The sequence below is a fragment of the Tachysurus fulvidraco genome, chromosome 1, assembly GCF_022655615.1.
Source record: "Tachysurus fulvidraco isolate hzauxx_2018 chromosome 1, HZAU_PFXX_2.0, whole genome shotgun sequence".
In the NCBI taxonomy this organism is placed as follows: Eukaryota; Metazoa; Chordata; class Actinopteri; order Siluriformes; family Bagridae; genus Tachysurus; species Tachysurus fulvidraco.
The window spans coordinates 44,643,201-44,670,635 of record NC_062518.1 but is presented as its reverse complement, the minus strand read 5'-3'; the positions used below and the strand labels follow the sequence as shown (position 1 = coordinate 44,670,635).

General features: G+C 38.6%; 2 protein-coding genes, 1 long non-coding RNA gene and 1 pseudogene across 5 annotated transcripts; 1 reads left to right on the top strand and 3 right to left on the bottom strand.

Annotated features, from left to right (window-relative positions):
- Positions 1-4,981: 4,981 nt before the first annotated feature.
- LOC113662262 (myocilin-like) lies at positions 4,982-8,976 on the bottom strand. 3 transcript variants are annotated; one of them, XM_047820292.1, is made up of 4 exons: positions 8,821-8,976; positions 7,501-7,741; positions 6,721-6,816; positions 4,983-6,545 (listed from the first exon to the last, which is right to left on the bottom strand). In XM_047820292.1, exons 1-4 carry the CDS (start codon positions 8,848-8,850, stop codon positions 5,746-5,748), a joined length of 1,167 nt encoding a protein of 388 aa, XP_047676248.1. In that variant the 5' UTR covers positions 8,851-8,976; the 3' UTR covers positions 4,983-5,745. The 3 variants fall into 3 exon arrangements, with proteins under 3 accessions (XP_027032804.1, XP_047676248.1, XP_027032806.1); XM_027177005.2 differs by having other exon boundaries at positions 4,984-6,545; positions 7,366-7,741; XM_027177003.2 differs by lacking the exon at positions 8,821-8,976 and having other exon boundaries at positions 4,982-6,545; positions 7,366-7,919.
- A 1,002-nt stretch (positions 8,977-9,978) lies between these two features.
- On the top strand, positions 9,979-16,572 carry LOC125138709. The gene is made up of 2 exons (XR_007137924.1): positions 9,979-10,667; positions 14,286-16,572. It is a non-coding gene; the product is annotated as an uncharacterized LOC125138709 (long non-coding RNA).
- Positions 11,324-14,437, bottom strand: LOC113662259 (phosphoacetylglucosamine mutase-like). The gene is given in 2 exon segments (XM_047800875.1): positions 11,324-13,554; positions 14,307-14,437. A coding segment is annotated over 1 exon segment (1,638 nt). The 5' UTR covers positions 13,358-13,554; positions 14,307-14,437; the 3' UTR covers positions 11,324-11,719.
- Positions 16,573-18,199: 1,627 nt separating the features above from the next.
- LOC113662269 lies at positions 18,200-21,126 on the bottom strand (annotated as a pseudogene).
- Between the last annotated feature and the right edge of the window lie 6,309 nt (positions 21,127-27,435).

Here is a 27,435-nt window from a genome sequence, read left to right as displayed (position 1 = left end):
TGTGAAATATAAGACAGAACTAAAGGTCAAAGATTTACAGCCATAACATTTGGTTAATGTGTTGTGTTGTAGTGTTGTGTTCATACTGACACTCTATAGCACTGGTCCCCAACCTTTTTTTTGCTGCGGACAATGTTTGATCATTTTACCGCGGCCCGTGGGGGGTGGGGGCTATACAATTAAATTAAAATAAATAATTTTTATTTAACTGTATTTAAACATGCCTTTTTAACTCACTACAACGCTAAATCAATGAGAACCCTGAGCTTGTTTCTTTGCAACGAGATGGTTCCATCTGGGGTAATAGGAGACAGTGACACCCGAAGTGTGTCGCTTATGTCCAGTTTATTCCGTTGTTTTGTTTTGGTTGCCGTCACTGCAGAAAACCCCGCTTCACACAGATAGCATGTCGGAAATGGCAATAGGGATTTAAGTGCTGTGGTGGCAATCTCAGGGTATTCCGCCATGACTTTAATCCAGAACACCGGCAGAGTTTCTAACTTCCTAAGGACGTCTGTTACGTACTCATTTTTGCTAATTTGTGGGTTAAATTTGAGCAAACACAATATACACGTACACCAAGCACTGTTAAACATGACAAAGTACCGGTGAACAGAGAGAAGAGCGATACACACCTCTCCACCAAAGCTACAACGCCGCAGCCGCTTGCAGCCGCTTGCAGCCGCTCAGCTCCAGATTTCACCTAAACCCGGCCCAATATCATGATATTTTGCGCATGCGCGGTATTGGTACGACTTTAGGTGACGTCTCTCAGCTCCCGGTTAACCTCTCATCCATGGTAAGTCGCACAAACCCGAGAGAATTACACCTCAGTAAATAAAATGGAAATAATTTAATGTTCCTTGGGCGGCCTGGTACCATTTGGTCCAAGGCCCGGTACCGGTCCGCGGCCCGGGGGTTGGGGACTACTGCTCTATAGTCTATTAAAAGTCATGGCACATCTTTACAGTGGGTCACTTCATAAGCAATGTGCTTCTACTGATCTTTCTCTTGTGTTTTGTAGTTACGCACATTGTTTAAATATACACATCAGAATGTCACATGTTGGATGGTTTGTTGTCTGTTTGGCCTTCTTACCCTACTGGGTCATGGGGAACCTGGAGTCTATTACATCGTACAAGGCAGGGTACAATTTAGAGATGCCAATCAGCATATAATTCCTGTCTTTGGACTGAAGGAGGAAACTGGGGAACCCTGAGGAAACCCTTAAATGGTGGAGGTAGAAATCAAACCCCCAAGGTGTGAGGCTGATGTGCTAACCACCGAGCCACCATGCCTCATTTACCTTCAGTCCACATCCAAGCTGTTTAAGCAATACAAGAACTGTAAAGTAAACCTACGCTATTGCTTGTGTGTTTGTATCTTTACACTGATTCTGCAAGACTAGTAATAAAACACAATTACACAGAGCCACACTGCTTATTCATGCTGAGAACACAATCTATACAGTGAAGCCCGGAGGTGGCAGCATCATGCTTTGGAGAAGCTTTTCATCAACAAAATGTTGTTGCAGATGTAAAAGTTGTAAGTGCATAAGTTGATTTAATTTAGTCTCAGCGTAACCAGTTATGTGCTATAATAAGCTTAATTCAGTGTGTTTTTTTTGTTGTTTGAATTAAATATCACATGATCTCACTACAGATACATGTTTATGGTTTATGGTACCCAGTTTATTTAACTAAACAAACAAGATGAATTCCAAGGAGCAATAAAAAAAGTCAAAGTCCTGGAAAAGTATGAATTGAGGTTTGATTATAAAACAATTGTACATTTTACACACACACACACACACACACACACACACACACACACACACACACACACACACACACACACACACACACACACACACACACACACACACACACACACACACACAAATAATTAAATAAAAAAATACATCATTAAAAATGTAAAAAATATGGTTCAACCATGTGTAGGCTAAATCAGTAAATAGGTAAAGAAGGGATTAGTTTGAGAAACCAAGATGCTACTTTGAAGACTCACTAATGAGATGTGAGAAGCTGTTCTCTGATTTTCTGACTGTAAATCGGAAAATCCACAAAGCTACACCTGAGAAGAAAAAGGTTTCTATAAGGCACTTTGGAGTCTTGGCAAACATTTTGCAGATGTTTGGCAGAAAAGCCTCTCTGCTCATTTGATTCAGTTCAATTCTATTTTATTTGTATAGCGCTTTTAACAATAGAAATGTCTCAAAACATTTCTAAAAAAATAAAATAAAATTCAGAATAAAAATGACTAAAACTGTTAAAATTTAGGTTTAGAATTATACCTAATGGACAAGCAGGAGACAACAGTGGCAAGTAAAAACCTCCAGAGATGATGAGAATAAAAAACCTGGAGAAGAACCAAACTGGAAGGGAATCCATCCTCACCTGGGTGACAGCGGAGAGCATCATTAACTAATTTCCTTCATACTCAAATGGAATTGTGTAACCAGGAGCATTTTGAGAAATATGAGCGTCGGCATGATTTCTGAATTCAATATAGAGTTAACGTGAATGTATTCATCCAGTGAAGCATGGTGGTGGTAGCATAATGTTGCTTATCATCTTTATGGAATTGTAGACTGTTCAGAGTTTGGGGCAAGATTAGCTGCATGATGTGAAAATCATGAAAGTCTTAGAAGAAATCCTTACTCGAAAAAACGACGACGGCCCTCAGCATATGGCCCAAACCTGCATGGATCACATTCAGAAACCTCATTGAGTTAAAATGGACAGACCAATTGATTAATCCTGTTAATAATCTGTGACAAGAGCTTTAGTCTGGCCATCCAGGCTGATAGAGGCTGAGGAATATTTTTAATTGATGAAGAAGAATGGGTAAAACTATCATCCTCAGGATGTGCAAACTTGATAAAGAGGACTAGAAACTGTAGAAAAGTTTCAAATTGTAGCAGATACAGTCACTTAATCAGCTTTAGCTACGTACACAGATTTTGGTGTGTTTTGATGCCTCAGAAGAAAAAAATCTCAGAACTTCATGTTCTGCTTCAGGAACTATTTGTGGATCTACAGTACTGCTCTAAATATCTGACGATTGTGTAATAGAAATAAAGCTTTATATCTAATGTGGCATGGCAGAATATCTCTAAATCTTCAAAGGTCATTGCAGACAATACCAGGCTTCTTAACCACCACTGCTTTCCTGTCAAGAAAACATTGTTTTTAAACTTTCTTTGATTCATGTCGATAGCAGACAAACTGAATTCACTATTTATGTGTCTTTCCTTCAGGGCTGGAGACAGATGTATAAAACGTTTTTCAGGATCCTGTTTACGTCCAGCCGAGTGACTATTAGCATTTCAGAGACCTGTATTTATGGCACAATGTTCCTCAAGGCCAAATTATATACTATTAGAAGCCGTTAAAGTGGAATTCCAAAACTTTAAGGAATTACCCCAGAGCTTGCAGTCTTGTGCTCAAAAAAAAAAAAAAAAAAAAAAACAAGATGGATGTAGAAAGATGAAACATCTTTGCTTGTCAATACCTGCATCATTGACACTTGATTACAGACAGCGGAGTAACCGCAAGCTGTCCGAGTAAAAACAAGCTGTCCGAGCTGCACCATCGCTCCCCTCCTTTACCCAGATGCAAAAGAGAAACCTGTTTACATCTCCTGCTGAACTTTACCTTTACCTCAAGCACGAACAAACCAGCAGGCTCATTCAATGTCCAGTGCTTACACATGCTCTGCCAAGGAGTAATGAACATGCCAATTAGCAGATCAGTGTATATGCTGTGACATACAATTGAAGGGACTGAGGGAAAATTTGTGAAAAGCCAGCAACAATCTCTCACCGTGTGAAAGCAAAGAGAGGAAATGAGACGAAGGATCAAAGAGATCCAAGCACAACCTGAAGCGACAGTAAATCAAGGGTCATCGTTTACATTTGACCTGTGACCTGACTGTTGCAAATAAAAAAAAGGCAATTTTGTCTTTTACACACACACAAACACACATACACACACACACACACACACACACACACACACACACACACACACACACACACACACACACACACACACACACACACACATATTAATAAACACGCTTCATCAATGTGTGTGTGTGTGTGTGTGTGTGTGTGTGTGTGTGTGTGTGTGTGTGTGTGTGTGTGTGTGTGTGTGTGTGTGTGTGTGTGTGTGTGTGTGTGTGTGTGTGTGTGTGTGTGAGAGAGAACTTGAACTTGTTGCATCACATTTTTCCTCCAAAACATTTAGATTATTTTTGCGAGTAATGAGACAGTACTGTATTTAAAAGTATATGAATGTGTGAGTAGAAGTAAATAAATTTATTGGGCCTTAATTGTTATTCTCTCTGGACACTATGGATGAGTCTGAGATGGAGAAGACTCACCTGACAAAACACATAGAGGAGCTGAAAGGATCATTTGAGGACATGGAGAAACAGCTCCTTGATAAACTATTGCAGTGTGTTGAACTTGTGAATGTAAGTGAGAAAAGCCTTGCACCGATCATCTCCTTTATCAAGACCATGAGAACTTTACTTCTGTTTAAGCATTAAGTGCTCAAATTAAACCTCATGTGTTTTCTGTATGTGTTTTAGGAGCGAGAGGCTCACAGCATCCTTCATGCAGAGAATGATGAGATGAAAAAGACCATCACTCAACTGGAGGAGAAAAACAGTGAGATGAAGAAGACTCTAATTCAGGAGTTACTGAAGGTAAATATTTCTTCTTATGAAACAATGATACTGTATTGAACCCTTTGTAAAAACTGTGTGTGTGTGTGTGTGTGTGTGTGTGTGTGTGTGTGTGTGTGTGTGTGTGTGTGTGTGTGTGTGTGTCGATGAACTGAAAAACGAGTTTGACAGAGTCTGATAAAGAATATGAACTAATGAACATAAGTGAGAAAAAACTTACATTAAGCATCTCCTTTTTTTTAATTCTTTAAAAAAATATATTATTAAATGATGCATGTATGAGGCAGGTAAAGAGTCCTACAGTAAGTGCAGGTAAAGGATTATTATCATAATTTGCCTTTTGTTCTCCTGTATTTCATGACGTCTCCTCTCCTTGTTATTTGGTCAATTTTCTTGGTAACACATCAATTTACAGCAAAATCCTTGCTTTCTGCTCAATGTTTTGCACATTTCCAATTTCATTAAATATATAAATTTGTATATACATTTATGGTTGTCGTTAATATTTTAAATTGTTATTCATTAACATAAATTTCCCTTAGTTCAGATGTTCATCAGATGCTTAAATGTTTTTCAAATGAAAATGTTTCATTTATTTCTAAATCTATATATTTGTCTTTTATTATTTATTAATTAATTATTCTAATGCATATATTTAATTTTCTTTATTTTAAAATTATAGGTTTATTTATTTAGATACAGAGGTGCATTTAACGCACTTATACAGGTTGTTAACATCAACAAAATACACTTCCATGTGAAGTTCCCTGTGGGATTCCTTTATCTGAAATCCACCTCTGTCTTTATTCACCGATTTTTTCTAAGCACATTTAGAGAACATACCACTTTCGTTAAGATGCTGGATCATTTTCATGAAGGATTATCATGGTGGAATGAAGGAGGCACCAGTAGAAGTTTTGGAAGCGCTTATGTTATCACTGTATTTACCAGAAAATGCCGCTAAGTTACACAATGTTATAAGAGTTGGGTTGTTTTCCCCCCTGCTGAAGAACAAAACCGAAAACATCTCTATTAGGGTGAGCTGCTGGTTTTGGCGAGTTTCACATCGTAGGTGACCATGTGGAAGTTGTCCCAGGAGTACAGCTTTCTTCTTGCAGCATTATAGTCGATCATGCTGTTGTAGCCGTAACGGTTACGAAACGGCATGTCCACCGCTTTGCTCTGCCCGCTAGCTGTGTCAAAAGTTAAGTTAATAGTGGTGTTGTTAGCTCTGTAACTTGCCACCGTGTACAGTCTTCCACACACCATGAAAGCGTTCGCCACTTTGTTCTTCTGGATGTTGGTCTCCCAGCTTCTGATCACTCTCAAGTTTTCAGGATCCAGCTGTGAGATAATGATGGCTCCACGAGCCTTTTCTGTGCTGTAAATGGCCCACAGTCCCTTCTCGTCCACAGCCAGGTCGATGTCGGTGTAGCCACCCCAGGAATAAGGATACTGGCCATGGAATCCTGGGTGTGGCAGCTCTCTCCGGGCCACGATGTTCTCAGCAGCAAGGTCATAACGCAGCAGCGTGGGGCTCTGTTTGTGTTGGTAGTAAAGCGATCCATGGTACACGGTGGCCCCGGTACTCTCCATTGACTCGGGTAAAAGCAGGACCTTTGTGGGGTAGCCACGGGCGAGCTGCTCCAGGTTTTCATAGGCGTACAGTTCTCGTACTTCACTGCTCACAGTGTCTATGCGCCACACCGTGTCTGGCCCATACGGAGCTCCTGGAGACTCTGGGTCCTGGAACCACATCCCATATTTTCCTGTGATGCTGTTGGCCTTCTGATGGGTCTCAGGCTCACCGACAGAAACAAGCTCCCCACAGCCTTTTATACACAGAATAAACAAAACAGATTATTATCATAAAAATCAAGTTGTTTGTAGGCACATTTCAAATGTCATGTCTATTTCATGTTTTTTTTTTTTTTTTTTTTTTTAATAGATTATAGATTTAAAGCCATTTTTTTATTGAAAAATCTTAAAAAAATGAAGCTGTCAGACCTGCATTGTCCTTAAGGTTCTCCTGGACTTTAGGAGGAACTGAAACTTCAGACACCTCAGCCTTCATCTCTTGGAATTTTCCGGACACAGCAGGACCTATGGGAAAAAGGTTATAAAAGCAGATCTAATATATGACAGAAAATAAATATCAAACATATTTAATTCCAAATTTTTTACTCCTTACAATTTCACTTAGACTTTAAAGACATGTTTATGGAAGGAGTCTCCAGTGTCAGTGCTTTGGAATGGTCAGAGTGAAGTGTTGTGTGTTTTTTGAGTGTGTGTGTGTGTGTGTGTGTGTGTGTGTGTGTGTGTGTGTGTGTGTGTGTGTGTGTGTGTGTGTGTGTGAGAGAGAGAGAGAGAGAGAGAGAGAGAGAGAGAGAGAGAGAGAGAGAGAGAGAGAGAGAGAGAGTGAGAGAGAGAGAAACAAAAGCTACAACAGGAGCTAACTTGTCTCGTGGATGTTCAACAACATAAATGAAAGTATGAAGGTTTGTGTGGTTTAAAATTTATTTTTTATGTTCAAACTTTGTATGGATACCAATGAATCATCTCAGCACAGTAAGTATTCTTGCCTATTCAATCTGACTTAATGTCTTCACACTCATCTCCAGATTCTCTCATAAGAGCAGATTGAATCCTCACCGCTGCCTCTGTTAGTGCTGAAGCTGTCCTCTGAGTCAGGAGGCAGTGAACAGGGTTTCTCTCTGAGCTTCTCTGTCTCTATCGTGAGCTCCTCTACTTGTCTCTGGAGCTCCTTCACTTGCCTGTCCAGCTGACCTTTGTCCAGAAGAAGCTGTCTGATCTCCTCCATCTCAGCCGGTGTCCTTGCCGTCTCCGGTGCTGCCTCAGCCCCTAGCACACGGCTCACCACTGCCTCCAGCAGCATGACACGAGCGCTCAGGTTTTCTGCCTCCATGGTACTGGGACAGCTGGGCTCCACTGGGCTGTCCACAGTGAAGGTGTACTGGCAACGGCCGTGGCGGTCATCTGTCCTGTGAAACGAGGCTCTCTCTTGACCCTGGACATCCACAAGTAAGCAGAAGGTGAACAGCATGAACCTCGTCCACATGATTAGGATAAAAAAACTCTGTATTTAAATAAAAAATCTGTGAATTAACTTCTGTTTAATTAACTGTTTGTTTTTCTGTGTAAGTAAGTGTTTCTTCTTTTAAAGTCTCTTCACCTGGGTGGATGCTGACTAAGCTTTGGTGGTAAATTGTGGAAGGTGGTAATTTATAAGAAAAACTCCTACTGAAATGTGGGAGGAGAAAGAATGCATGAGAGAGAGAGAGAGAGAGAGAGAGAGAGAGAGAGAGAGAGAGAGAGAGAGAGAGAGAGAGAGAGAGAGAGAGAGAGAGATATTTGAAAATCTTTACACCACAGCCTTGCTCTGGATCAGATCCATCCCAAATTTACAGTATATTCATACAGTTTTATGTTTACAATATATTTCAGTTACTGTGGAAACCACTCCACATAAAAGGATGCAAATAAGTGCAATTGTCAAATAATTTTGTAAGGACAGCTTTATTTAACATTAATGGAAGTTTTAACATGTTTTAAGATTTCCAAGAAGGTGAGAGTCTTCAAGACAGTAGAGAGAGAGAGAGAGAGAGAGAGAGAGAGAGAGAGAGAGAGAGAGAGAGAGAGAGAGAGAGAGATGAAGACTGAGACTAGAACAGGAACTACCATATTGCATGGACGTTTCAGCACATTAAATGTAACTATAAATGGATAAACTGTAAAAAATGATTGTTTTCCTTTAGCAGCATTAACAGTATGTTTTCATTTGGATAGAAAGTCATGTGACCGGATATAGACACTAAAAATTAGCTACTGTAACACAAAGTGTTTGTTAGCTACACTTTGTGTTTAAGGCAGTGTGATGAACAATCTTATACACACACTTATTTACACTTACACATCATATCCAGGGAAAAGAACCATCTATGGAAAATATTATTAGGCAACTTTCCGTACATGCAGTAAATAAATTCCTTTTCCCCCACACGGCGTGTTTTTTTTTTGTTTTGTTTACTTTTTTAAAATTGAATATGTTTCTGGACATAAGTCTAAAATAGCAAAATAAAAGTTTACCTGTAGAATAAGTTTGCTGCTTTTATACATTATAGAGCTGTTTTATTTTTCCTTGGAAACATCATCTGCTGGAGCGTAGAACAGCGGCCCAGAGGGGCACAGGGCTGAACAGTAGACCAGTCTATCGCAGAGCACAGTCAGACACACACACACACACACACACACACACACACACACACACACACACACACACACACACACACACACACACACACACAGAGAGAGAGAGAGACACACAGAGAGAGAGAGACACACACACACACACACCAATTTACATACAGTTTAAAAGATGCCTATCAGCCTTTAACACATGTCTTTGGACTGGGGAGGAAACCAGAGGAAACCCAGAGGAAACTCTGCGGTACTGATAGAACATGCAAACTGCACACACACACACACACACACACACACACACACACACACACACACACACACACACACACACACACACACACACCGAGGTTTAAACTTGAGGGCAAATGACACAAAAAGGAGACATTTAGTGTATTATTTTTTGGTGTGTGTGTGTGTGTGTGTGTGTATGTGTGTGTGTGTGTGTGTGTGTGTGTCCCTTAGTTCACATGTACATCAGATGTTTAAATGTTTTTCAAATGAAAATGTTTTATTTATTTCTAAATCTATATATTTGTATTTATTTATTTGTTTGTTTGTTTGTTTGTTTATTTATTAATTAATCGATTAATTAATTAATCGACTAATTAATTAATCGATTAATTAATTAATCGATTAATTAATTAATTATTATTTCTAATGCATATATTTAATTTTCTTTAATTTAAGACTCAGGGGGCACGGTGGCTTAGTGCATGGTTAGCAGGTTCGCCTCACACCTCCAGGGTTGGGGGTTCGATTCCCGACTCTGCTTTGTGTGTGTGTGGAGTTTGCATGTTCTCACTGTGCTTCGGGGGTTTCCTCCGGGTACTCTGGTTTCCTCCCCAAGTCCAAAGACATGTATGGTAGGTTGATTGGCATCTCTGGAAAATTGTGAGAATGTTTGTGTGCCCTGCAATGGGTTGGCACTCCGTTCAGGGCGTATCCTGCCTTGATGCCTGATGACCCCTGAGATAGGCACAGGCTCCCCGTGATCCGAGAAGTTCGGATAAGATGAACTTGGTAGAAAATGAACGAATGAATGAATGAATAAATAAATGAATGAATAATTTAAGACTCCATTTCCCTTGGTATCTTTTTAATTTGAATCACTTTGTTCTGCTGAAACATTATTGTAGCCCAGCTAGGGTTATATTAAGTATAATTTATTTTATTTTCATGTAATGGGGCATTTATATTTGTTTGTGGTTCATATAATATCATAACTGTGTCTGTGTATACTGATAAACTAATTGTGCACGTCCCCTTTAAGAGTTACTGCAGATCGGTGTGAGTTTTTTTTTTTTTTTTTGTCTCCTGCAGGTTTTAAGGCTAATATAGAGTAAATAACCACTGACAAAGTGTGTTAAAGCGCCTGTATTTGGCTGACTGAGTGTTATTACTACTTTTATTTATTTTATTTGTGTATATAATCTGTACAAGAGTAAAGTTTACGAGTTGTTTCTTCTGAGTGCTGCACAGAGCAGCCGAAGCTACGCTAATTCTCGTGACTATCTGACTGCTTTCCTACAGTCCAACATTGCGTTTAGTTTAGTTAACGATGTGACTGGGAGGAATTCATGGACCAGTTGGGACTTACCTCGGACGTTGCTATGGAGTATCGTTGCTATGGTGATAAAGGATCGCGCTGCTGTTCGGTAGATGAGGGACTACAGAAAGATGTACAGCTTCAGAGGAGGGAATTTCGTGTTCCAGCCGCCTGGGAATCCGTTCAGGTGATCTGTTTATTGTTTTATTTCAGCTCGTAAGGGTGAAGAGACCATTCGCTGTTTTAAAGGCCACCACGATATAAACCCTATGTCGAGTCACTTTGTGCTGTTATACACACAAAATTAAATATATTATATTTAATTCACATTAAAGCCTTTTTCAGTATAACACATAGCAAAACACATTCAGTAAAGAAGGAAAATCTCTTTATTGATATTTGGGTAGCTCTTAAAAGAGCTGTTGTGTTTATTTTGTTCGGTGTTGAACGTTTATCCGAAAAATACGTACAGAGGGCTATGGCCAGTGTTATGGACAGTTTTGTGGTCAGGGTCAAAGGTCCTGAGGCTGCACGATGATCGACCCCGCCTCGATGTTGTACTGTAGTCCGTCAGGTTGTGACCGTCACCCAGTACGGTGTCGCCCATGATCAGCCACTGGTGGTCCGGGGGAATCCCATTGAGGTCCTGGATCCTCTCTTTGACCCTCAGCATGGTGTCTCCCTCTTCGACCGCGAGGTGGAAATAGTTTTCAGTGAGGGTTTTCACCCTGATCAAAAAGAATTCTCCCATTGTAATCTATATGGAAAAATAATTAGAATTAGACACTACATTAATATACTACAAGTAACATAATAATATAATATAAACTAAGACACTACAAATAATATATATAATTTCCTCTGAGGAAAAAAAAACTTACATTCTGCTGCCAAATTTGAATGTGACTTTTATACTGTTCAACTCCAGTACGCAGTTTTACTATTTAAACGTGTGGAAAAGAAACAAACGTTGCACAATACACTTTTATCACTTCAGCATCCGCTGCTTTAATAATTCACATGGCAGAAGAACATTTTGTTTGTTTGTTTACGATATCATTATCTTTTATTGCTGATTTCAAAGATTTCTTTTTTCTTTAATATCATAGCACAAAAAAATAAACTTTTCACAGTTCATAAAAACATGAAGGCAAAGTGCAAACAAAGAAGTGCATTGTCAGCATCAAATCAGAAGATCATCTGAATCATCTATTAATGTAGTGTTTATGTTACTCAACATCACTTTAAAGGCTTGGGCTCTTCTCCAACTCCTCCAGCTAGTCGATATACTGCGAGACTCACTTGATGTGCCAAGCCATCGACACTCTCCTGCGTGTCAGCTTCAGCATACACTCTGACAACATCCTCAGTGCCAGAGGGTCGGACAAAGGCTCTGGCTTGTTTGTACTTCTTGACCAGAGCATCTATGGAGTCTTGTAGTCCTGCTGGTGTTACTGCCTTACTCTCTGCATCTGTTGTGTCTATCACACGCCTGTCCGCTACCTTGACTTTGAGCTGGCGATTGAGCAGGTCTGAGTATATGGCATCCCAATCCTGAACAGTTATCCCTCTGATCGCCAACACTGCTTCAATCAGCAGCATATCTGAAATGGCATCACCTGTAGCCTGGTTGATGAGGTTCACAATGTTCCTCAGAAGCTTTGCTGCATGTTTCTGCTCATCGCTTGTTTTTGTGTCTTTGGCTAGCTGCTGGATCTTCTCCTCTGCTTTTTTACTGAACAGAACAGTTCCATGGCCGTTGGCTTCGAAATAAACTCCGACGTCAAATTCCTGAGCGGCGTGATGGAGATGCTTCACTCCTGTCTTCGTACAGCACACAGAAACCTTCATGACGTTTTCAAGGTACTGTGTAGAACTTCCATTGGCATACGCTGTCTGAACCACAGCAACCTGCAGATTCAGCCCTGCCTGTGTCAAAAGCTCCTTGAGGTATGTGCTAATGAGAGTAGCAATTTTATCTCCATCCAAAAGATGGAAGTGTCTAGCAGAGTCCTTGTAATAGTAAACGATGCGATCAGCATCACCATCAAAGGAGCAGCAGCGCTGACCCGGCGTTATATCCATACCTTGTGGAGGTTTCTGCTGCACTTTCACATAATCAGCTCAACACAGATAGTTAAGTCTACCTCTGCTGCCGTCATTAAAGAGCTCCACCAGCAGCTCGGACTTGAGAAACACCTCCATTTCCCATATCTTTAATGCTCCGATCCCATTGGCAGCATCTACCAGCAGCCTCTTCTGGTCATCTGTGCGTTTCGGGGCATTCTTTGTGAGCTCAATGAAAGCCTTGGAGAGTTTCTCATAATATCCTTGTACTGTAGCATTACCATAGCAGCCGTTGGTGTTGCTACATAGAACCATGTAATGCAGCTGAGGTGTGGTCACCAGGCCGAAATCATGACTATGGCCTTGTAAGCAGGAAACCCCATCCAACACGGCCCGGGACAGGTTCTTGCTGCTTGGCCTAGTGTCACGGCCAGTGACGACGTTTGCTGCCTTGCTCATGTCGATGGATTCTTTCCCAATAATATCCTTAAGTACACTGCACAAATCATCCTGATCTGCATTAGCCAGCTCAGTGGCATAGCCTTCCCAAGCTGGAGTCACCATCTCTCCCATTGGGTCAATCAGCTTCACACCGTTGTCCCCCTCTGGATTGTGAGAGGCAGTAACCATGACACCAATGGTGGACTTGGTTTTTTTGGACCTCAGTGTGGCCAACAAGCCCATGCGGAACATCACATGGTCCAAATGATTTGCAGTGGTGCGAATCCCAGCTGTACCGTACTGCAAGGTCAGTCCTGTTAGTTTAGGATGGACAGCAGATTTCTGGGATACTTTCTCAAACTGTGCCATGGTTGGTCATTTGCTGTAAATCTCAGGTCTCACTTCCGGTTTGGTGATGTGGCTGTGTGACGTCAGCGGAAATAAGCCTCCCTTTATAGGTGCACTAGGTACAGTAGGGTGTGTTGTAATGTGTGGGGCAGGATGCCTTCCGTCTTCGGCAGACTTGACAAGCGCGTTGATGGAAGTCAAAGTCCATCAACAGAGAGCTAAAGAGAGACAGAGAGTCCATCAACAGAGAGCTTTTTTTGTTGCCTTTTTTATTAAATACTTGAAAGAACAGAAAAAGAAACTAACAACAATTGTCATCATTGCCATGTAACAATAAAACAATATGCCAGAGTTCAACAGTCTAAGTGCCAAGTCCTTAAATACGATTGTTCTCATAGCTTTCAGGTTTTTAGAAAATTCAATTATGTCAAAATACATTTTCATCTCATGTTTAAATCTTAAAAAGAGGGGTTTGCACTTTGAAAATTTACGTGATATTTTGCTAACAGACACACAAGGTTTATAAAATAAATATCATTTTTCTTTTCATATTCATGAAAGTCAAAAATCACATTTCTGTATGTAAATTTAAAATTTGGATAAACATAACAGTTAATATAGTCACAAAAGTCACACCAAAATGCCATTGTGTGAGAGCAAGTCCAAAATAAATGTAAAGTAGTTTCAGGGTTTTCTAAACAGAAAGAACAGAGGGTATTAATATCATTCTTAAGTCTTCTGAGAGAACACTTACCTGGGTAAAACCTATGAATTAACTTAAAAGTAATTTCTCTCACTTTGTTAGTTACTAAATACTTGTAAGGTAATGTCCAAACCTTTTTCCAGGGAATGGCACTAACAAGTCCATTCCAATAAGAAATTACATATGGCATAGAAACAGATTCCTCCTGAAACAAGACTCTAATTCTCTTATTGTTTTTTGTTTTAGATGAAGAAAAGCACTGTTTACCTGGAAATGTTTTACATGGATCCAATGCGGGACAAAAGGATGAAAAAGAAAACCCTTTAAAAAGCATAAGAACTCCTTGTGGCACTGCATCACTGCTTTAATAAGAACTCTGAATTATTTTTGTATCTAAGCTTTTCAATCAGAATGGTTCAATCTGTAATTCTATTTATCAGAATCAGAAAGAGCTTTATTGCCAGGCGTGTTTTCGCATGCAAGGAATTTGTTTTAGTGACAGAAGCTCCACAGTGTAACAGAATGACATATACAATATAGGCAAAATTGTATGTACACACTGACAGGTTGAAATGTGTAATTGAAATATACATACAGTATACAATTATAGGCAATTTGTATGTACTGATATGCAAGTGTGAAAATGTGCAATTGAAGTAAATACACACACACATGATAGCCTTTCAATAAAGAGAAAGAATTGCACCTATATAAAGCTAATTATAGATAAGCAATAAATATGCTTAATACCATTAAGATATTAGAACAAATATTTAGCTTTAGGCATCCATTCTTTTTTTTTCTTTTTTCTTATTAAAAAGAAAGAAAGAAAAAAAATAATAATGTAACACAAATCCTATGCAGAACTCACAATAATCCCTGGGGGAAAAGTCTTGTGAGGAAACCTTATTAGTGCTCTAAGTAACATTAGACCTGTTGACCAAATCTTTAGCCGTCAGTCTTTTACCCTCAATAACAGTGAAGGGACCGTGAGAGCCAGTCCGCTTTCCTTCTCTTCTCGCTTTCTCCACCATTGGCCACAAAAGAGCCCTTGCATCCTTGTCTTTCTGCGAAAGGTCCTCGAATACCTTAATCTTCTTCTCCCTGAGAACGGCTGAGGTTTTGCTGTCTTTCCAGACTTTGTCCCGCTGGGAACGTGATGAAAACAGGATTATTATACGAGGATTTTTCTGCAGCAGAATGAGGCCCCAGCCGATGAGCGATGTCAACTCCTCGGTGCAGATCAGCAGTGATGCTTGGGGAGACCTGGCTGAAGAGGTCGATGACCATCTGCTTCACGTTCTCTCCTAATTTCTCCAGAATACCAGCGACACGCAGATTCCATCTTCTCTTGTAAGCATCCAAATGGTCCCATTTGTCACGAAGTTCAACGTTTTCTTTCTCCAATTTTCCGATTTTTCTTTCCATTTCGTCAAATTTTTCTTTCAAACACTTCACTTGTTCACTGTGGAATTCGAGAGAGCTGATTATCTGCTTAATAGAACTCGAGTTCTCAATGACAATCTTTTCAACTCCTTGAATTCGGTGCAAAGTTCCATTCTCTGAATGAATCTCCTTAGCATAGCATCACTTACTGCTGGACTATCAGAACTCGGTTTGCTTTTTTTGGCAGGATTCGGTTCAGGTGTATCAGGTAAAGGCACGAGTCCACAGGACTGTCCAGCAACAGCATCCATATCAGAGCTCAGGGTTCTCCTTGCATATCTGTGCATAGCAACACTATATTGAATCACTTTATGCTGCTACAGTATATTGAATCACTTTGTACTGTTATAACACAGAGAAACGTGTGTTGAGACTACATCTGTATGACCTGCACTCATGAACCTAGACCTGTAGTGTTCCCAAGCCCTGGTGAGGTCGGACGAGTGTGAAAGGGCAATGCCTGCACTCTGAGCACCAATATACGTCAAGAAGGGTGAAGGTTCACTTAAAGTTTAGTGCTGTCCACATGAATCACACATCCTAAATATCCTGTCACCCAACATAAGTATACATTACTAGATTCAGTTGTTGAAATAAAATAAAGTAAAAATCTTTTTAATATTTCACTATTTTTTTTTTTTTAAAACAACAAATAAAAAAATGTGAAAATCGTGAAAAAATAGAACAAATAACAAATTAAAATGGAAAATAAACTAAAGGAAATGGGGAAACTCTTGAATGAAAAAGAAATTGAATGTATCTGATTACAACTGTGAAGAAGGGATCCAGAAGGAAGCTGATTCAACAACAGCAGGAACAGACACTGTACCTAGACAGTTGGATAAAGACCCATCTTGCTGAAAGAAGATTATTGAATTGTTATAAGTTTTCTTTTTTATTTTATAGAACGATAAGTTTTCTTTACCTTTTATATGAACTTATGTAATTGTTTATATGCTCAAGAAATGATATAATGTTCAGTAGCATGTTTAAATGTCAAGATAGAGAGTAACATTGAAAGCTTGATGTAAAATCTCAAGGTTTTGTGTCAGCAGTATAAAAAACACACAGTCGGCATAAAACCACAATCAACAGCGGCAAAACCTGAAGAAACATCACAGGATGTTGTTGCGAAACAAAGATCATGAGATCCCTGACAGGAGGCTGACAGAAGCATAATGATGTTATGGAATCATACTAACAAATGGTATAAAAAGGGTTTTAGAACTTTATTATTTGTAATTTTCTTTTATTTTACTTTACATATATTACACACATTTATCTGTATTACACTGCATTTAATAAAAACAAGGCCTCCCATTGTGAAGATCCTGAAAAGAAAAAAAGGTCTAAGTCTGAGTCCTTCATCTAAAGATTCAAACAATAGATTAGGTAGAAGAACCTGAAGAGGACAGAGGGACTTCGAATGACACCTGCATTCAAGGTAAAAACCAACTCTGATAGTTGATCTTGTGTTTTCAATACTAACCCAGTTAGGTAATAATAGTGTGGAAGGTTTTCTACATACTGTAGCTTTTGCACTGTCAAATTTATAATGTGTCATGGACTACAGACCAACTTCATATGCTGTACCGACGGTGTGCTTGTTAGCCAGTATTAACTAGCTAAGTATTAACTTTTCCCAAACCCATAAGAAAACTTGGCAAAACTGCTAAATGAAACTTTATATTAGCTACATTTAAGTAACGCAGGCCAAGGATATAAAAAATGAATAGTCGTGAAAATACAATATAAATACTTGTGACATGTTAGCAGAATGCTTGTGGGCTACGGGGCTCATCTTCACGATAGAATGTAGAGAGGAAGCTACAACCCAATTTTCCTCAAACTTTGCTTTCCTCCGTGGTGGACAAAATACACAAGTCTCTATGGGCAGAAGACTGAGAGACAGATTCCAAGGGACCAAACTGTTGATCTGGCCATTCTTAATGTTCCTGTTTTTGAAGCCTAATGATGGCCTGTTTGACTTGCATGGAGAGCTCCTTTGAACACATGATGTAAGTTGACAGAAACAGATTTCAAGAGCAAATATCACACTTAGAATCAAAAAAACTCACAATGGTTACAAATAGTTGCAGGTTACTATTATCACAGTTTACTACTACTGCTAATAATAATAATAATAATAATAATAATAATAATAATAATAATAATAATAATAATAATAATAAATATATAGCTGCAAGCAGCGATTCCGGGGTCAAGCCGATCAGATGCGCTCAGAACAACTCACTGATGAACCATACCAAGTTTCGTAGCGATATGGCATTGTATTCGTAAAATACTGGACTTAATGTGAAAATCTCATGGCCACTAGGTGGTGCTGTCACGAAACGTTGCGAAATGTGTGTGTTACTGTGGTGCTGATTCTGATTCTGGTTCTGATATTAGCACCCAATACATATTGTGTGCCAAACTGCCCCCAAGTTTTCTGGACTGATGGAGGTAGAGAGTTTGAGCTAGACACACCAAAGTTGCTATAGTAACTTATGACTGGCCTCTAAATGTGTGCCAAATTTCATAACTTTCCTACGTACGGTTCTATGGGCTGCCATTGACTTCAATGGCGGAATAATAATAATAATAATAATAATAATAATAATAATAATAATAATAATAATAATAATAACAATAGGTGTCTACGCCCCTTCGGGGCTTGACCCTTATAAAAATTCAGCCTTCTGCTTCTTCACTCAGTAAGGCTATAATCTTATTTTACCAGCTACATTTAGACTCAGCTAGTTAGTAAATCTGAATATTTAATGAAGCAATCTACTTACTAGATATACAACTACATGTGATCTTTGAGGAGATCCTCACCATCAATACAACATTGTCAAACTATACTTATAATCACACCACAGTCACCTTGTTCACCTCAGGCTGGTTCATTAGGAATAAATACATTTAAATAGAAGTCTAATATTTACCTTGTTTTTGTTTTAGCTTTATATTAATCTTTATAACTTTTTGTTTAATGGTTATGTTCTGTAAAGCTGCTTTGAGAAAATCTCCATTGTTAAAAGCACTATAGAAATGCATGTGAATTTATTTTCAATGACTCTTCTTATCCCTCAACACAATATTCCTAACACAAACACACTGTACTCTCTTTCTGTGAATCATTTCTCTAAAGCAGATTCACATTTACAGTACACGTGTGTTAATCACACAAACATTATATTACACCTCATATCTTTAGAAGCATGAGATATATATACACACATTTTAATTATATAGTGATGAGTATACGACAAACTCTTAGCTCACACACAAAGATTTGAAGAACTGCTCATTTTTCATAAAGAAGCATTGTGTACATTAGACAGAATTAAGGTTTAAGCATTCTATTCTACGCCACATGCCCCCCCACTCCCGTGTGTGTGTGTGTGAGAGAGAGAGAGACACTCTATGAGAGAGACACAGACAGACAGACAGTTTAGAAGACAGTAAAGACAAATGCACAGGAATTTAAAATGTAAACTGTCCAGTTTTTGTGAACATGAGGTACAGAATCCACTACAGAGTTGTACAGAGTGTTTAAGCAGATAAAGTCATCATGTTTATCAGTATATGAAACAGCTCTTTAAGGGAAAACATGGGTGGCTCTTAAAAGAGCCATTTGAGGAGTAAAAAACAGAAGAAACACGTTTACTTCTTCTTGGGAGCTTTTTTGGCCTTCGCCGCTTTGGGCTTTGAGGTCTTGGACTTTACAGCCTTTATCTTCTTGGGGGTCACCGGCTTTTTGGCCTTCTTGGGGCTTTTGGTGGCTTTCTTGGCGGCAGCGACAGGCTTGTTCGTCTTCTAGGGAGACTTATTTTTGGCGTCCGCCTTTGTCGATTTGGGCACGGCTTTCTTTGCGGGCTTCTTAACTTTGGTCTTCTTCTTGTTCAGCTTGAAAGATACAAATGCTATGGTCCCTTTGGTCTGCACCAAATTGCCTTTAGTAATGAGGCCCTTGACTGCGAGCTTGACGAGAGAGTTGTTCTTCTCCACGTCGTATCCGCCGGCAGCCAAAGCTTTCTTCAGGGTGGAAAGAGACATGCCACTCCTCTCCTTGACACCACACACACACACACAAACCTGCAAAAAAGTATTTTCAGGGAGGTATTCTGAAGTGTTTGGTGAGACATCTGACTCCTAAATTCTGGCTTGACATGACACACAATGCTGAATGCCCTTTCCACATCACAGTTAGAATTTGGCAGTACCAGTAGCACCTTCATAAATAGTATAAGCAGCTGCTAAACTGCTTTTATTTGTATTCCATTGCAACTTTAAACAGGTCTAAGGAGTTTGATGTTTGTATGTAGCCTTGGCATCTAGCCGACCTGAAAAATCTGCACATGAGCAGAAACGTGTTGAAGTCACGTAAAAGACGTGTTGATAATCATTTAACCCGCTACGGGCAATGCTGAAGTCACTGTTACAAACTGTACAGCGTGCATCATTATGTATTCATTAACACAAGAAACAGACTACTTAGAGAATTACTACTACTACTACTACTACTACTAATATTGATGTGGCGAGGGAGCTGTACAGGTAATCACGCACAAGCCCAAGTTTATCTACTTGTAGAAAATTACGCCACCTTGGAGGGTTTCACGTTTCACCCAAGGAAATAGAAATAAACCCCAGAGTTTGTTATGACATCACACAGGTCCGATTCTCTAATAAAGAAGTGTGGGCAGGAAACGTGAGCATCATATAAAAATACAAAGTTTATTCAAAACTTGAATTCAAGATAAAAAAAAAAAAATCACTTAAAATAGGCTCAATACTATGGTACCATTCATAGCAGTTCTCTCAGAACTCAGATCACACACTCGAAGCTAGAAATTGTTTGCAATACTTCATACCTGAAACGAAGGCAGTAAACAAATCAGCATCCGACAGGCGCGCGCGCGCGCGCACACGCACACACGCACACACACACACAGTACAAAAAAACGACACCGCTGTAGCAACAGAATAAGGGGAGGATACGGACATGACGCATCCCAGACTCAACCAACCCGCTCTAAATAGTGCATACTCGCTACTGATTGGTTGTCATGAGCGTCAATCACCATTCTTACCTCAATTCGTACGGTCACAATGACAACAAAAAGTTTGTGATGTTAAAAAACAACATAACTAAAGCAGTAAACCGAGTGACGTCATTACGTTGTGTAGATTATACAAACTCTCTACACGAGGGATATTTTCTCTAGTAAATAAATATTTTATTGACATTATAAACAATTTAAAATACAGTAACAGCCCGTTATGTCTACATATTTTACTGAATTGTGTCTTTTTACACAAACATTAGTGGTTTATTAAACGTGCAGCGCTGTATTAACACATAAAGTCATGTTTCTGTATGATGATATCTGTAATAAACTCACCGTGTGGAGTTTAAAACTCTATTAACTCTATTGTGGTCCGTGTAAAACTTTCTCACATATTTTCTCCTCTCACTTCAGGGAGAAGGAAACACACAGCTACCGGAAGCAGGGGGCACCACTGTCTCACCAATACCGGAAGTAAAGTCTGGTCAATTCAGTAATACGGATTTTATTCACATGTTCGGTTCTTCTAATAACTAATATAACAATTGTAATATCCGACATTGAAATGTGTGTTTAACACATTAGTAACTTGTATTATCGTTGATTGTAGTTCGGTAACTGTGTGAAAACTACATATCCCATGAACACTTGCGCTCCAGACGCGCTACTGTTAGCATGTGGCTAATGTTCGGTGTCATATATATCTACCCCTAGATGTCGCCTTGGCTACGGCAGTACATTGGAACGCATGCGTCAATAGAGCCGCCATCTTGGAACAGGGGACCACCCCCTCTTTAATGCATCAGTGTCAATGTAGGCAAAGATCTAACTGAAATAAAATCGCCATAAATCGTCATGAATGTCACAAGTTGTGTTAGTAACTTGTGTATTTATCATTGAGTCCAGAGAAAATTTATGGTTTGATATGAGGATAATCTATTTTTTCACAATATAATGCTGACGTCTGTTTTTATCAGTTGGGAATGTACAAAGATTCAGATTCAGATTATTTTATTTAATGCCATGTCAGCAATCAAAGCTATTTTCATGGCAAAAATTCAATTATAAAAACTTAAATATCATATAAACAGCAAGTCATATTATACATTTCTTTTATTTTAAGTAACATACGATTAAAATAAAAATAAAAATAAAAAATAATAAAAAATCCAAAACCTTCTCAGGCATAATGTCATTAAATATGCCGTTAAGTGAAGTAACTTAATAAGAGAGCATTCTGCTTGTGTTAAGTCCAGAATATGTTTGAAAGATAAGGGAATCTTACAGAACATACATAAAGTTGGGTCTTCACCTTTAACCCTCCTATTGTCCTCCTATACAAATTAGGAGCGCTAAGTCAACTTGCCCTTGTCTGTTTTGACTGCTAATAAAAAATGAAGTATACATGATAGCCTTTCCCCTTTTTAGTCTAACTTGTTTCCAATATATTAACATATATTTAGCAAAATAAATTAATATTAATATAGTGAGTATAAAATATTAATATATAGTATATATATATGTATATATATATGTATATATATATATATATATATATATATATATATATATATATATATATATATATATATATATATATTTTTTTTTTTTTCCTCACTATAGAGGCACAAAAGTTGATGCACAATTACAGGCTGGTATACTTCAAGGGCAGGAAATTGTTTTGAAACCATTTTGACCATTTTTAATGTCAGCAAATAATAAAACGGTTTTTTTTTTCCAGGACAAATTGACTTGAATGCTTATAAATCAAAAATTCTACAATTACCACCATTCTAGGTGTAATATCTATTATGCCCACCTGATGTCATCTGATCAACCAAAAACAGGCTACCACTGACTGATAAATGTCAAACATGACTCAGCATATCTCTAGGCCAAAGCTGACTGATGCAACTAAATTCATAAATAAGAGAGAGAAAACAAATATGATTTGAATATGAAAATACAACGTGTGTGTGTGTGTGTGTGTAAAGATTGTTGGTAGAAGAAGAAGAGAAGAGAAGATATTGTCCCCAGCTGGACAAATGCATATAAGTGTGAAATATTTACACTCACTCTCTCTCACTCATTTTCTACCGCTTTTTCCGAACTACCTCGGGTCACGAGCCTGTGCCAGGCGTCATCGGGCATAAAGGCAGGATACACCCTGGATGGAGTGCCAACCCATTGCAGGGCACACACACACTCTCATTCACTCACGCATTCACACACTACAGACAATTTTCCAGAGATGCCAATCAACCTACCATGCATGTCTTTGGACTGGGGGAGGAAACCGGAGTACCCGGAGGAAACCCCCGAGGCACGGGGAGAACATGCAAACTCCGCACACACAAGGCGGAGGCGGGGATCGAACCCGCAACCCTGAAGGTGTGAGGCAAACGTGCTACTTTTTTTTTGTCATAAAAGTTTTATTCTGTTCTTCAGATCAACCAGAAACTGAAGGATTATTTGAGGACAGAGAAAATCACAGGGAAATGGTGCAAATGACCATATGGAGTTGTGTTTCACAAGCTGAAAGAAGGAAATAATACTCCATTAGTAAATAAAGTCTGAGCTCTAAATCTGAACTTTTAAGGTCAATCTAGGTCAATTCTAATTTTGGACTGTTAATCTATTATATTTAGTATATTAGCATATTACGTATATGATGTTAAATCTCTTTCTATAAGACTTCAGAAAACATCTTGTGAGCAGACGTAATCAGTTCTTTTTACATTATTCAATCATTTTATTTGTATATTTTTTGTGATACTTTGGCAATGAAAATATTCATCTATTTATTGAGATTATTATTTATCACTTTAATTTTTAAATAAAAAAATTAGTACTTTAATTCCTCACTGTTTGTGTCCTTCTGTTGCACAAATGATTTGTAAAAGTGTTTGTATTTAAAAGGAATCCAATGTAAAGTCACATTAGAATTCATATGAGGAGTTTATTACAGGAATCATAACATAACATAATAACATAACATAACATTAAGAAAATTAACCACAATGTAAAACTAGCTGCATACCCTAGGCCAGTGGTTCCCAAACTGGGGTACGCCACGTGACGGAGGGGCTACACGAACAAAATGCTGAAATGTACTGTTAATGTAATTATACCGCACCTAATGTTCAACGAGACATGTATTTATCATGCCATTCTCAGACTAAATATAAAGATGTGCCCCCTCTAGTTTAATCACAGCAAAGTAGACAGGAAGTGCCATAAAAGGTCAAATTCATGACATACAATCAAATTACCCCATCTGCAGTCAACAAAAATCTGTGTCCACTCAAGTGTCATGAGTAAGTGCACGTCTTTCTGTATCGCATGTAATTCACACACAGTTTCACGTCACATCGCTGATATGGCAGAAGACGTTTTAAAACAATTATTGCTTCACATAAAATCCAGCGATTTCTACGCTTTACAAATCGACTGATGTAGCTGGCTTGGCTCAGTTGCTGGCATATGTCCGGTATATTTATGATGATATTTTCCAGAGACGGACAATGGATTCGCCAAACATTCCCTGCCACCCCCACAGCACACCTGTCCATTTCTGAGCAAGAGAGTCTCATTGAAATCTCTACGAGTGGCGCTTTGAAAATTTAGTTTACACAAAATATCACTAGCAGATTTCTGGATAGCTTTGTGTGCAGAGTATCCTGCCTTAGCAGATCGCACTTTGAAAACATTCTGCCCTTCTCAACAACATACCTGTGCGGAAGTGGGTTTTCAGCGCTTACCATCATAAAGAACAAATATGCATAGAGAATTATTTAAGGCTAAAACTCTCTCCTATACAACCAAACATCCCACAGTTATGCAAGTCATTTCAAGCACATACATCTCATTAAACGGTGAGGCATAAAAAATAATAAAAATAATAATAATAAAAAATATGATTTGTATACTAAAGTTGTTTGACCAAATAAGTTATTTTATGAAGGTACCGGTGTTTAAAATGCAGCTTTAAAAAAAAAAATCAAGCCCACAACAGGACAGACACGTCTCTGTAAAAAGATTGGGAACCACTGCCCTAGACTAAACTAACTAAAAGTACAGTGGGTTGCACCAGGACTTTTAGGTCTACATCAGGGTCATCTCTCTGCCCACCCGGTGTTTTTCCCTTTTTTTGTCCAATATTTATATCTGAACTGATAAACAGTGAACTGTAAATTCAGGTGGATTACAGACTTTAATAACATGAACCGTGAGTAAACATTTGAAGTGACGTTTCATACAAGAGCTCGTTCTGAGCTGAGATCTAGTGATTTTTTTATGCGAATATTCAAAGGTGGAAATGTCATATTCGCATCACTAGATCGGATCACTAGATTCGGATCACTAGATCTCAGCTCAGAACGAGCTCTTGTATGAAACGTCACTTCAAATGTTTACTCACAGTTCATGTTATTAAAGTTCTTCTCACTTACAGAGAGAGAGAGAGAGAGAGAGAGAGAGAGAGAGAGAGAGAGAGAGAGAGAGAGAGAGAGAGAGAGAGAGAGATTGCACCTTACCAAGTGTGGAAGACCAGATCATGACAAAGATATTGGGAGTCGCACACACACGGCATGAAAATGTCACCCATTTTGTAGAATGACACATGAATGTTGTAACCTGGAAGTATGTAAGAAAAACAGTCATTTATTCAATTCAGTTCAATTTAAGTTTATTTGTATAACGCATTTTACAATAGACATTGTCTCAAAGCAGCTTTACAGAACATAAACATAGAGCAGAAGTTAAACTTAAGGAATAATAAAAGAAATAATTAATAATAAAAGAAAAAGAATTAACAGAATAAAAATTCAAGATTATTATTAGTTGTATATAGTTCACAATGTCTATGTATTTATCCCCTATGAGCAAGTCTGAGGTGACTCAGGCAGCAGTGGCAAGGAAAAACTCCCTTAAATTGGTAAAGGAAGAAACCTTGAGACGAACCGGACTCAAGGGGTACCTCATCCTCATAGGGGTGACACTGGGGGTGTGATTGTAATATACAGTCAAACAATTGTTGTATTGTTGTAAGTATCATGGACTTCAGATCTCCTTAGTATCACAGCGTCTAACAGGAGATGTCTCAGGATTATTATAGTCGTCCTCGGCTCAGTGGACGTCCAAAGGCTTCGTCCCACAGAGGACGTTGGGAGCTGGTACAATGTCTGGATGCCTCGGGATGGGTACAAAGAGAGAAGCAGTGGAAAGGGATTAACATATCTGCTGTTCATAAAAATGTGCCGGTCTGATGTACTGGTGCATGACACTATAGGATGTATTATGTGTATGCCTGACTAAAGAGATGAGTATTTAATCTACATTTAAACTGGGAAAGTGTGTCTGAGCCCCGAACACTATCTGGAAGACTATTCCAAAGTTTGGGAGCTAAATACGAAAACGCTCTACCACCTTTAGTAGACTTAGATATTCTGGGAACTACCAGAAGTCCTGAGTTTTGTGATCTCAGAGGGCGTGAAGGATTGTAACGTGTTAGAAGACTAGTTAGATACATAGGATCTAAACCATTAAGAGCCTTGTACGTAAGTAGCAGCAGGTTGTAGTCAATTCTAAACTTAACTGGTAGCCAGTGTAGAGATGATAAAATTGGGGTTATATGGTCATACTTTCTTGTCCTAGTGAGAACTCTGGCAGCTGTATTTTGGACTAACTCTAACCCAATTTTTAAAGATGCAGGACATCCACCTAGTAATGCATTACAATAGTCCAGTCTAGAGGTCATGAATGCATGAACTAGCTTCTCAGCATCAGATACAGACAGGATGTTTATCAGCTTGGCAATATTTCTAAGGTGGAAGAAGGCTGTTTTTGTAGTATGGGTGATATGATTTTTAAAAGACAAGTTGCTGTCTAATATAACACCCAGGTCTTTCACTGTCGAGCTACTAGTAACAGTACATCCCTCTAAATGGAAGTTGAATTGGGAGAGTTTCTGTGTACTGGTTTTTGGGCCTATAAGTAGTATTTCTGTCTTATCGGAGTTTAACAACAGAAAATTGCAGTTCATCCAGTCTTTTATCTCTCTAAGGCTTTGAGTTAATTTGGACACTGTGGCTATTTCATCTGGTTTTGATGAGATATATAACTGTGTGTCATCAGCATAACAATGGAAACTAATCCCATGTCTTCTAATAATGTTCCCTAATGGAAGCATGTATATCGAGAAAAGCAGAGGTCCTAGAACTGATTCTTGACACAGAGCTCCTGTTTTAACGCATCACAAAGTACGGATTTTCGATCTAATGTATTTCAATAGGAAGCATCTTTCGTGTCTGCACCACATTTTTCTTTCCACCACTCGGAAGCAATTTTGCTCATTTGTTATTCATTTTTAAACTTTAAGCACTACATTACTCAACATTTAACCAGGAGATTTTAATCCTTGTTTTTATTGTTTTATATTCTGTAGGTTACAAACTATTGAACTATGGTTGCTTTTCTAAGAAAAGCCTTTTTGTCTATCGATTTGGTTGATCAAATTGGACAGTAAACTAAATACTACGTTACCCATGAGCCTTATCTACTTTTACTATGATGAAGACGTCAGTTAAAACTACCTGAAGACACACTGCCGATTCTCTTTTAATGATATCCTAATCTTTCTTTCAACACATAAACACAAAAGTGTGCTTGATAATTCAACAGTACGATGTCATGACCATCCGTTTTATTTGATTTTCCTGATTACTGCAGGCCGCGAATTCTCCTTCATTGCACTCCAAACCACTTCCCAGGTTAAAATGTTCTTTGAATGCAATGATCAAATTTAAATATGTATCTTATGTATACAAATGCCAGGTATACTGAATATTTTAAATGTTTAAATAATTATTTTT